The following is a 13,434-nucleotide window of genomic DNA, read 5'->3' as shown; positions in this document are numbered from 1 at the left end:
ATGAATAAGGATTCATTGGGATTAGTGTTGGATTTAATAATTGAATATTTAATTAAACTAATTAAATTGTTTAATTAATTTATTGAATTAATTTTGAATTAAATGGAATAATCAAAGTTGGACAAAGTCAAATGTTGACTTCACCAAGCTTTAAAGGTCAAAGATCAAAAGCTGACTTCACGAAAAATTCCAAAATTAGTTTTGAATTAAAATTGTATTTAATTAAAATTTGACTGAAGTCAAATATTGACTAATAGTCAAAAGTCAAAATGTTGACTTCACTTAGTTGAAAGATCAAAGAATATTTTCTAGTGGAAAAATCCAACTTTTAGTGAATTCGTGAGTAATTCATTTTACGAAGTGTTGATTCCACAAAATGCCACTTATCTCAATAAATTGAGTGCATTTTGAAGTGTCAAAATTTGGTTAATTCAGTTTTGTATAAATTGTATGTAATTGCTCTATAAATAGGATGCTTTGATGGAGAAATTCTTCTTGGCCATTTGATGAATTTCAAGTTAGTTAAAAAACAAATTCTTCTTGGCAACTTAAAGATTCTAAAAGAGTTTTAGAAATTAAGTTCTCAATTCTCTCTCAACTTTTATACTAAGTTCATCCTACAAAGTCACTCATTGGATCCCACCCTCTAGTTCTAAGGCCGAAGATGTTGGGTTTTATGCCCTAAAACTCGTAGAAATGTTATTAATTAACCATCATCAATAAAGAGTCATGGATCTTAATTCAATAAATGTTATTGCTTGTATTATTGTCTATTTTGTCTTAATAATCCCAAATCCAATAAACTAATACCCAAGGCTATTTTATGAGTCTTGACTATATGTGGAGACGTACAAAGATCAATGTTCAAGATACAATCTAAAGGGTCTATAGTATATGGATAAGACTGGGTACCTTATCCTGGTAACACTATGGATATGACCCACTTTGTATTTGATACAAACATAATGATCCAACGCATTCGTGTAGGTGACACACAAGTTAGGGTATCATATGCAGTGAGTTGGCATAAGACTAGACCGCGAAATAGTATCCACTAGATGTAACACCGTTTAATAGTTAGGTTCCTATTTCAATAAGATGACCTAGGCGACTTAGTCTTAATCCTAAGTATATTATGAACTCCTATTCACAAGGGATTGTCCTTTGATTTGCATGGGTGAGGGTAGCAGTTCGTCGACCCAATATGCCTACCATTTTGAGGACAAGACCAAGTGGGGAGTTAGGAACATAATAATACAAGATGGAACTCACTCCTTCTCTCCTTAAGGGTAAGTAGATGAGTGTTCCCTTAAGTGGTGTCTCTGAGACTTGAACAAAGGGCCCTACCCTCTCGTTGGCCTGAGAGGGGTTTCTATTTATTGGTTGGACCATAAATAGGTTATTCATTAGAGAAGCAATGTACTTAACGAGCTAGAGGTAACCCAAGGGTAAAATAGTAATTTGACCCAATTAAAGTTACAAACACTCGTGAAGGACTAACTTGTTGGTATTGGTCTATATCCATGGATACTAAAATATATCTGTAGTGAGAAGAGTGCAGTTGTGGGTCTTTGGTGAAGTGTACCCGCAGTAAACGAATATTGATTAACTTTATCAATGAGTTTAACCAATTAATCTCATATCGTTGGAGCTTCTGATCTACAGGTCCACCAAATCTCTCATTAGCTCATTAGAGGATATTTAAGAGGGATAATTTGAATTGTACAAATTAATTTGAGGAAATTATATATTAATGTGATTAATGTATCATTAATTATGGATATGATCTATAATCAAATTGGAAAGTAATATTTGAATAAGATTCAAATTAATTAATTCAAGTGAATTAGATTCACAAAGAATTAATTAATGGAGAGGTTTTTCACATATACATGGGAGGTATATGATAATTAAATGTATACATTAGATTGTGTTTAATGTATAAGTAGTTATTTAATTATTGTGCAAATCAAAATTAAATAAGTGTTATTTAACTGTGCAAATTAAATAAGTGTTGTTTAATTGGGCTAATTAATTGACTAAGTGTTATTTAATTAAATTGGCTAATTAATTAAATAAATGTTATTTAATTAGTTATAGAAAATAAAAATATATTGGGAAAGATGTTTGACCATTCTCTATATAAAGACCTCCCCATGGTCCTTTGGGAATGAACTAAATACACAATTCTTGTAGAGAAACTTTGACAATACACAACTCCTTAATGTTATTGTGCAAAATTTTCTCTGAATCTCTCTACTCTCTAGAACCTTATTCTCTTCTCCCTCTTCCAATAGTTGGATACACCTATCCCTCTATTGAAATCTAAGAGAATAACAAGGTAACTCTTGTGGTAGTGTTCGAGATCACTCAAGGAGTTGTTCGTGATTAAGACCGTTTGGAGATTCGTTCGTTGAAATCTTAGAGAGGATTGTTCGTGGCACTTGGGGAATCTACAAAGATAAGAATTGTTCTAATTCTTTCCCCAATGACATGCTAATTTACGTATTTATCCATTCAATTTAGTGTAATGATTTTGTTTAATATAAAAAACGAATCATGGGATACAAGGCATTCTCACACGAGAATGCTTCCGCTGTGGGATTCAATCCCTTTAATGGGTATCAGAGCCAAGTTCCTTGCATCTTCGTTCTTCGTATTTTTCGAAACAAATTGTTTAGAGGTGGGTTCTCATATTCTACATTATCGAATGTTTGAATGGTTGGTCTGCAAAATTGGATGTTTTCGATTTTGACACTAGGTTACTTTTTAATTTGATTAAATTGTAAGGCCTGTTGTATTTTTTTTAGCATTTTAAGTCATGCTTCGAGTCTGTAAGTCCATGTTGATTGATAGCGCAACAGTTGCTGAAGAGATCAGGAAGAAACAAAAGTGTTCGGGGGTAAGTTTGGACCTGAAAACGAGGAGGATTGAAGCAATTCGCCGCATAGCGTTGCAACGCTCTGAATTCTTGACGAGGAGAGGTGGCACGCGCGAAACGTGATGGCTGCAAGTTTTAACCTAATTTGATGTATGTAATTTTAATTTATATATTAATTAGTTATATTAATATAATCATTTAATTTTGTTTTAGGGTGCCAAAATCGGTCCAATTTTTGTTGTTTAATTTAATTATGCATTGTATGTATGTTTTAAATTGTTTATTATTTGAATTCATATTACATATTGTATGTCATATAGATTAAAAAATACCCACTTTAGGATAGACATGTACATGGTTATATTTTTTATATGCATGATAGAATTAGCATACTCATGCATCATAATATAAGTGTTATGTTAGTGTTGTATGATTAATCTAAGCATGCCCATGCATCATACTATATATTAAAATTGTTATAATAAATAGTGGAATGATGTATGTGAATGCTTGAATTTTTTTAGATTTAATTATTTATTAATTTATAAAAAGATAATATTAATGAAATAGATTAAAATCTATAATCTAGATTGCATGCAAACATAGGTTCGAATGATTTAAATGGTTTAAAATTGATCTATGTTATTTCTAATGGGATTAGGAATAGGTTAATCTTTTTAATTTGTTTTAATAGAATTAAAATGAATTTCAATAAAAGATTAAATAAGTGCTCATAAGAGACCTTTGTCTAAGGAAGGTTATGTCTACGAAGGGGTATTTAAGCTGACGGAAATGGAACATCTCCATCTAGGAATCAATCTGGAAGGTTGGTCAAGCTAAAAATGATATCGTTAGTTCAACTTAACCCAATACAAATAAAATTTGTAAAACACGCACAACTACTAATACTAACACGTAATAACAGTGGAAGCACGAGATCGATCCTCAGTGAACCTCTATTAATTGGCAAAATTGACTTTTGAAATTTAAATTGGGGGGAGGAGGTGCTGATTTTTTAGAAACTGAGTACAAGTAAAACAAGAATTGAAATGAATTTTTGGTAATGAGATTAATGAGAGAGAAAGTTAAAAACATATGTAAGAAATTCAATGGAAAAAGGGTTTTGGGGATTTATGTAGATTAACCTAATTCTATCATAGACTTAATTGATTTCATGTAACTCAATTGTTCCATAGTTCATTAAGGCTAAACTTTAATACCCTAATTAGTCAATTAACCCTAAATTAGTTCATAAATACTTCCTTAAGACATTCCACATATTTCTAAATGGCATGCATTTCTTGGGTTTTCTCAACTATAACATTCTTGAAATTAAAAAGACTAAAATCAAGCATGATCAATATGAATGTTCTAAACTAGTAAATCCTTTCAAGAAAATAGGAAAAGAAGTCCAAAATTTCCATCAAAATCACTAGTTCTTACAACTTAATTACAATTATGCTATAAAGCCATGTAATTTTGCATACAAAGATCAATTAAATTTGAGTTGTCAATTCATCTTTAACAGATATTATTGAGATTAAGAGTAAGAACATTCAAGAACATTCAAGAACAACAAATTGCAAGAGGAAAATTAAAGAAAAGTCTCACGAATTGATTAATCTAGCATAATCCCCAAGAAAGAAAACTTACCTACTCATGAAGTAGCAAAATCTTCAAGAAATCCATTGAATCTTGCAAGAAAATGATACAAGAATGAAGAAATTACAGAATTCTCTCTCAAAATTGTGAAAACTGATCTAAAAAATCATAAAAATGATTTCTCTTCAATTTTTGAAAAAAATTATTTTTAATAGATGTAGGTCGCAGCGTTGCAACGCTTGCTTGCGTAAAGGCACACGTGCAAATTTTTATTTTTCCGTCAATGTTCATAGCGTTGCAAAGCTAAAGGAGAGTGTTGCAATGCTGCCCTATTTCTCAGCAATCTGTTGCTTTCTGTTTTCTAGCGTCGTGACAGTGTTGGGCCTTTGTATTTTTCTAGCATGAAAAAATGGTAAATATCTTGATTTCTTCTAATTAAGTGATTTTTAGCTCTTTTTTTGCTCCTTTTAGCTCCAAACTTCTTATAATTGCTCGAAAGTTCTTCCGAGACTATTTTACCTATAAATTTGACATATTAAGCAAGTTAATAGTATAAAATTGAGGAAGTTAACATGTAAAATACAGTTCTTTTCAAGACCTATCAAAGGTGAATTGGGCAAATATTTTATAAGCATGCAATAAGTGATTGATTTTATTAAAAGAGTTTAATAAATGAAATCAAGTATCGTTAAATTATTCGTTATAAGTGTTATATTGAGCAAATTTAAAGGACTTACAAAAATTCATTAGACGAGGTTTTAACTAAGTGTAATAAAATCCTAACAAAATATTAGAATACTTTAATGGGAGGAAGTTGGTATATATGATACATCAAATTTCAGCTCTCACGTCCCTAAGAGTTCACACCATGAGATCCATGCTCGGCTTCGTGTCGCCCTAGGAGTGGCCTCCTTTCGGAGAGTATTTGCACAGGTTAATAACAAGTTGAATGGGGAAAGTATTCATAGTAAGTGAGAGAGGTGCATGTGTCAACGTATCCCACGGTCTCCTCCATTAGATTACACAGTGAGATTCCTATGGTTTGCCTGCGTGTCATCCTAAAGCGACCATCCCCTCGGAGGGCCTCATCATAAGGGTTAGAACAACGTAAGCTCCGACAAGGGATAGGGTTTCTTAGGTTAATCTTCAACATTTGTTTTTCCCTTCGATAGCCTGTTGAAGCGTATCTCTGGGATCCAAAAATGACTGGGTCACACTTATGAGATGAATTAAGTTAGTTAATAAATCCTTGACCGAAACAACGATAGCTAAAAACCATAGGAATAAGAGTTATTCTGGTATTAGTAATTGACTAAGATTGTCTCAATTCAAGGGAGGAATAGCTGATCACCCTTCAGTGGCTATTACTCTAAATCTTTGAAGTATCATTGCAAAAACTAAATTCAAAAGTTTAATTAGGGTTCTTTGATAAAATATGTTTTTGGTAAATTGATTGGATAATTAAGTAATGGGTTATGACAAATATAACTAATAAGGTCAATTGGTTGTTATATGTTTCAGCATGTTTTCCACAATCATATCTTTGCTTAAAAATGAGAAATTAATCGGTGAAAACTATGCGACAAGGAAATCTAACTTGAATACGATTCTAGTTATTGATGATCTACAGTTTGTCTTGACGAAGGAATATCCTCAAGTCCCCGCTCAAAACGCATCTCACATGTTGAAGGATGCTTATGGGCATTGGACGAAGGCTAAGGAAACAACCTGAGTCTTCATCTTGGCAAGTATGCCTGTGTTGGGATTGGTGTCCTAATTCTCCTAGAGTCTCGTAGTTTGTAATATATACACATTGTTATGAATAAAATAAAAGTTATTTTATCTGGCATTTACTCATATCCAATAAACAAAACTTCGTGGTTATCGTATGTAAACTTAAGCATGTATATAAGATATACAAGTGGATCATGCCTTAAGTGATAACCTAAATAGGTTTGTAGTATAAGGATTAAGGTGGGATACCTGATCCTGGTGACACTATGGATAGATGAAGGAACTCTTATTCAAGAGTACCTACGAGCGGTAGTAGATCTTTCCAATTCATTGTGACAGAATCTTCACATATACATTCAAACCTCTTAATATGCATTCATAACGCTAAATTACTGGCATGCTCAAAGGAACAATAAATAAGAAATCGAGAGATCATACCAGATGAAGACTTATTCTTCACAACAAATCTCACTTTCTTTGGAACGGTAAGTTATCGTTCAGTTAATCCCAATCGTCTACCTCGAATAGTCTCCACACGAACAGAAGGAAACAGGGACGACATCACCACTCAAAGCCCTCAGTATTCTCAGAGTAAGAATCCAAAGGGTAAGCTTTGTTCGGATTTGATAGAGGGGAGGAGGAAGAGAGATCGTATACAACGATCAAGCAAGTGAGAGAAAGGCTCGTCTATCATATAGACAAAATGCTTGATCATTTAGGTGAAGTATACGATCGTGTAGGAAAAGGTATGCGATCATCTAAATGATCGTGTAGGAAAAGCTAAGCGATCGTCTATACGATCATTTAGTAAATATCAGACGCTAAACGATCGCTTAGGAAAAGGTAAACGATTGTTTAGTAAATAGCGTGCGCAGGTGTAAGCGTTAAGCGATTGCTCAACACTAACATACAGGTAAGCGATCGTTCAACACTATCATATAGACACTGATTTTACTAAACGATGACACACTTCAACTCTATGTTCGTGCATCCGATGCTTAACATACCGTGAGCTATTTAAGCATCTCAAAGCGATTCTTCAACTTACTCATTCGTTATGAAAACAGAAGAGACGCTGACCTATTATCCCTTAACCGTTCAATTAATAGACAATGAATATAATCACATTATTGTTGGATCGATATGGAAACCCTAGAGGGAGGGTGAATAGGGTTTAATTAAACTTTTTTTCTAAATTAACCCAATTAAACTAATTAATACACTTTTTATAAATAATAAGAAAAATTCAATTTATGCAACGCAAATAAGATAGACAAAAATGTGATAATTTATAATTCTATCAAAATTTTTAGAAATAAATAAGAACAAACTAAAGCATACAATAAATTCTTAAATTAATTGCAAAATAAAAGTGGATGTTAGAGAGAACACCGTAATTTCATATAGTGTGTTGTCGGTCAACTCGAGCATACTTCCACTCCAAGCGTCTCTTGGGAATTTGAAGAATATCTTCCGACTCTTCCCGTTTACACCACGCTCCTTTTACGGGCGTGCAAAGAGCAGAAATCCAGATGTCTATATTATCACGGTTTAGGATCAAACCGGTACAATTGTTGGAAATTTTTTAAGAACAAATATAATCTCACGTAGAGTGGATTTACAAGATTTAAGCAACTCAACAAGTTATCCTACAAAACGAACTAACACTCTCTCAAGAATAAGATGAAAAGATAAAATGGGAAACTTAGAGAGAGCACATGGAACTATTGTAGTGTGATAGTAAGGGATATTAGAATGTTAAATTTGTTTGTTTAAAAGAATTGAGAAGCGGAATTATGGTTATATTTTAAAGATCGGCAACAGAAAATTTTTGAAACCACAATTAATTTGGACCATATTGGGATTTTGGATAACCAATCATAAAATCAATGGTGGAGATTTTATACTTCTAGATTACATTAAACAAATTTACTATATAAATTCATTTTCTTTTGAAATCTATTTATCTTTTGAAATATTAAGCCAAAAAAAAAAAGTACATTATCTTCATAGTTGTAAAACACTAGCCGTGACACTCAAACATGACACTAATATTAAAATTTTTCCCAATTTTCTCTTTTCTCCATTTTAATATTTTATTTTTAAATTCATTCTTTTTAAGTCAATCAAAAAATAAAAAGGCAATTTACCATGGTGTAAAAATAAGAGCACACAACATAATTATTATTGAATTTTTTCCTTTGAAATTCTTTTTAATTTTAATTTTTGTTTAAATCAATCATAAAATCAAAGTCCATCAGTATGTTAATCTCTTTAGTGAATCTCACCATTTACCAATAATGCTGCCCATGTCTACATGCAAATGGTCTGGTTATGCCACGTCATCCACCACGGTATTTTTCTATAGACTGTTTCGGGTACTAATCGTCCTTCGTTTGTAGCTTCCGAATCTTGAGTGAATCACAAGAAGGTGTTGAGATGTTGATTTCCCGAGCTCTATAAACATGGACATATTTAAAACACCATAAGATATTCAGTATTAAATTGAGTTTTTGGTTATCAATCAAAACATTGATTAATTTAATTAAATTAAAATTAAATTAATTTTGAGAATTAAGAGCCAAAAGCCAACAATTTATTTAGTCTTCGTGCCTTATGGACTAATATCATATATTACTATAGTGATTTTCCTACATCTTAGGATAAATAAAATCAGTAACTTATTAATCTCATAATTCCTCATATAATGGGTATCTATAATATATTATTTTACATATCATATTATAATTAGGACTCTAGTTTCTATAATTTATATTAATGGCTCTATTAATGCTGCTTCCTTCTCGTCCATTTTGAACATTTCCAAACTGACCCAAAAAAACTAATTCTCACTTTTTATCCAAGTACCAAAGGATTTTTATTGGGACCTATGGGCTTTTCGAAGTCCACGGCTATGTGAATAACTCGACTAAACTCTCTTAGCACACATATCCTCCATCGCATAACTACCATCAGACTTCACTAAAGCGACCGAGTTAAGCCTCCTTTTCCATCAGATTAGTTTATGATGTCCATTGGATATAACCAATCGAATCCAGTACGATGACCCTTTCCCACAGATGGCTCAGTAAGGTTACAGTTGGGCAATTTCCAATTTTGCCCTTGTAAGTTCAATTTAACTCCTTAAGTACCACTCGATTCCTCAATAACCAAACTTACAATTGCTCTTTCTACTATGTGTGTGAACACCTCTCGCCATGAGATAGAAATGTGTGGTCGCACCATCGATTCAGCCTTCTGGACGATTAGAGATCAAGCCCTTAAGGGAGCAATCTATCTACTTATCCCTGCTTCGGGGAAGGAGTGAACTTCATCTTGTGTAGTTGAGTTCCCAGCTTCCAAATCAGATGAATCCCCAAAGTGGTAGGTTTGAGTCGGCGCTCTGGCCACTTGCACCCATGAAAATTAAAGAACCGCCCTCAATGGTAGGAGATCCCAACTCACTTAGGATTGAGGTCATATTACCTATGGTCATCCTAGTGAAGTGAAGTCTCTGTCATGAATGGAGTTATACGACGAGATGCTAACACTTCATGGTCAGGTCTTATACAAACTCTTTGTATAGGACGCCCCCGTTCGCATGTCCCCCACACGAATGATTAGGATCAGACCATCTGTGACAAGTCACAACATTTGTAATTATTCCACAAAGCGGGCCGCGTCCGTAGCGTTACCAGGATAAGGTTTATCTCTTTTATCCATATACTAAAGACCATTTGGGTTGTCACTTAATACATGATCCACCATTATGTCACTACTGAAGGATCTCATACCGAGAGTTCCATGAACGCGTTCTGTAAATCCCAAACTTAGGTTCCCTAGATAAGCATGTTTAGCCAAAGGAATGTTATATTACATATTTATTAAATAGAAATTCATGTTGGTTATAGGGATTATGAAGGAAAGGAAGGAAAAAATACATCAAAAGAAGAAACTCAATCATTAGTCTGGCTGGAGGCACTAAGTGTATTCTTTGAACTCAGGAAGCGGCAGAAAGATTAAAAAGGGGAGTGAAACTTCAAAAGCATAGTTTTGGCAATTGAAAAGAACAAATTTAGCGAATTCGATGCCATTTGAAAGCTGGGAGAATCTAGTTTTCAAGGTTGTCCTGCTGGAGAAAGATTGCAAGAGGAGAAGAACAAAAGTGGAGAATTTGCAGAAGAGGCAGAACCACGGATTAATCAGAGCTCGAGGTGAATTTTGGAAGTTTTAAGCCAAACTATAAAGAATTTTGTGCTGAAATTTTAAGATAAGAAAGCTAACTCAAATCTAAACAAGTTTGTAGAAGGAAGTTTCTTGAAAAGAGCTCTGGATTTTGAGTAATGAATTTTTGAAGTTATAACAGAGAATTGGTGCATAAGCAGACAGCTGCTTGTGAGGAACAAGCAAGCAGTTCATCGTTTATAAAGGAAATCTCGCTGATTTTGTAAGGAGTATCTCACTCTAGGGGGAAATCTCGCTAGGAATTGAGGTGAGTATCGCTAAGAATTTCACAGGAAAAGTTTGATCTCGCTCTAGAGGATCTCGCTGGTATCGCTCTAGAGGATCTCGCTTGCATCGCTCTAGAGGATCTCGCTTGCATCGCTCTAGGGGATCTCGCTAGCATCGCTCTAGGGGATCTCGTTTGCATCGCTCAGAGGGATCTCACTGACATCGCTCAGGGGGATCTCGTTGACCTCGCTCAGGGGGATCTCGCTGACCTCGCTTAGGGGGATCTTGTCAGTAAAGTTGTCTGTATTGATGGAAGTTTCTTTAATAAATGAATTATTTGAGATATTTTACTAGGAATTCTAAGTAGTTTAATCGGGAATTATATCTTTTCAGGCCAAGAAGAGCTAGGGGAAGCGTATAAACCAATAAGAGCCTGACAAACGGTGAGTGACTCAGTAAACTTAAGGTTTCCAATACTCATGCATATATGATCAAGTAAAGCACAGTGACATTAATGATGTATTTATACTTCCTCAAGCAACAAATGATTGGAGAATAACTTAATGCATGTTTCCCAGCTTGTATGTGTGTAACACAGGCCAAGGTATGTTGTGTAACAATTACAAAAGCTATGTTTCTGATTTTGTTATATACTTCCTAGTGGAAAGCTATGAGAGAATGAGTTCATGTGTAAATGAGTGGCAATGGAACAACTCTTGTGTAAATACTAGGCAATGGAACTCAGTTTGATGTTACAAAATATACATTAGACACCGAAGGACGTTTGAGAAGGTATCTAACCAATTAGGTATCGAAGGACATTTGAGAAGGTACCTGGCCAATTTGATACCGAAGGACATTTGAGAAGGTATCTGGCCAATTTGATACTGAAGGACATATGAGAAGGTATCATAGTAGCTCGATACTGAAGGAAAAATTTGAGAAGGTATCTGAGCGGAAGTACATAAAATATGATGGTACTTAGTGTGGCCACGTGCACGTAGGCAGTTATGAATGAGAGACCGAAGTATAGGTCTCTCGGTCGGTAATAAACGTTTGGGAGCTAGAACGTTTAGGCTCGTTCTCAACTAGGGAATAATAATGTTTAATGATGTCTAAGAGTGGTTTACAACTACATATAGAGACAATTGCTTGAGTTTATTCATTGGTATATTTACGTATTTATAGTGATGCTACGCTTGTTGCTTTACGATTCTATAGTCACTCACTGAGCTTTTAGCTCACAGAATTTTCTGTGTTTTCCCTTTTCAGGTAGCAGTCAGTTTCCTCAAGGTTGATCCTGCTGCTGCTTGCCACCGAAAGACTCGACTTATTAAAAGACTTAGGTTGATAATCTTTTTATGTACACATGTTTTGTGAGGGACCAGGGTTTCTGTAGGAATGTTTGGGCCACCTGTGAATATTTTTCTAAAAGTAATGTCTTGGTTGTATGCTTGTAATTATGTAATCTTCATAAGAACTTAAGGAAGGTTAGCTGTTTGCGTATATTACTAATAAAGATGAATAGATTGGTATCTAGATTAGAAGGTTTGGGTGGTGAGTGTTGGCAGTAGAGCTAGTAGCTACCACGGTCATATCCTCTTCCAAAATAAAAGGGTAATCTGGGAGGAACACTGACCCTACCAATAAGGGCCCGAAGGTTGAGGAGAACCCATCGGGTGGCAAAAAGAAGGTGAATGATCCAGTGGGTCAGGAGACGATGTCCGAGGGAGAGTCTTGTACTCCCCAAGCAAGGGCAGATACACAGCTAGAAGATGTAGTGTTTGATAAGATAGAGCAGAGGTTAGTAGCCAGTATGGGCTCTGCACGAGCCGACTCAGAAAAGAAATATGGTATTGAGAGGTTTAAAGCCTTAGGGGCTGTGACATTTGAAGGTACAACAGATCCAGCTGAAGTTGAGTTGTGGCTGGATGTAGTTGAAAAATGTTTCAATGTTATGAGTTGTCTAGAGGACAGGAAAATGGGATTAGCCACCTTTCTACTACAGAAAGAAGCAGAGAAATGGTGGAAAGTGATATCCGCCAGAAGAACCAGTACAGATGTGATGTTATGGCCTGAGTTCAGGAAGGCCTTTGAAGATAAGTATTACCCCAGCTCGTTTCGGGATGCAAAAAGAGATGAGTTCCTTAGATTAACACAGGGAACGATGTCGGTGGCAGAATATGAGCAGAAATTTATAGAGTTATCACAGTATGCCCTGCTGATTATTGCTGAGGAAAGAGATAGATATAGGAAATTTGAACAAGGTTTGAGGAAAGAAATCAGAACTCCGGTGACGTCTACGGCTAATTGGCTAGACTTTAACCAGTTAGTAGAAACAACAACACGAGTCTAGCGGAGTTTGGCAGATGTTGAGCAGTTGCCAAGAGGCAATGAGGCTGTGGTAAGGCCTAGAGACAGGGGATTTCGATCTCCGGTGGCAACCCAGACTAGTGGAAGCCATTTTAGGGGAACCAATTGGCAGGGATCCAAGAAAAGGAAAATGAGACCCTCGGCCGGTGCAGTTAGTCGGTCAGAGATGCCACGAGTTGGTGAGTCAGTAGCTAGCACAGACAGAAGACCGACATGCCCTAGTTATGGCAAGAGGCATTTTGGGGCATGTTATAGTGGCAAAGGTGCATGTTTCCAATGCGGACAAATATGGCATGTCAAGAGGGACTGTTCCCAGATGAACAGGGATGTTCCAATAGCATAATAGCCGACCTCCCAGACAGTTAACCAACCAAAGAGTGCCGAAAATCGGG

The 13,434-nt window shown here is 35.2% G+C and overlaps 1 protein-coding gene across 1 annotated transcript; it reads left to right on the top strand.

Annotated features, from left to right (window-relative positions):
• Positions 1-12,389: 12,389 nt before the first annotated feature.
• Positions 12,390-13,385, top strand: LOC120073661. The gene is made up of 2 exons (XM_039026465.1): positions 12,390-12,936; positions 13,039-13,385. The coding sequence occupies exons 1-2, from the start codon at positions 12,390-12,392 to the stop codon at positions 13,383-13,385; spliced, it is 894 nt and encodes a 297-aa protein (XP_038882393.1).
• The last annotated feature ends 49 nt before the right edge of the window (positions 13,386-13,434 follow it).

The sequence above is a fragment of the Benincasa hispida genome, chromosome 3, assembly GCF_009727055.1.
Source record: "Benincasa hispida cultivar B227 chromosome 3, ASM972705v1, whole genome shotgun sequence".
NCBI lineage: Eukaryota > Viridiplantae > Streptophyta > Magnoliopsida > Cucurbitales > Cucurbitaceae > Benincasa > Benincasa hispida.
Note: the sequence above shows the minus strand (reverse complement) of the source record. Positions and strands in the feature narration are given on the sequence as shown.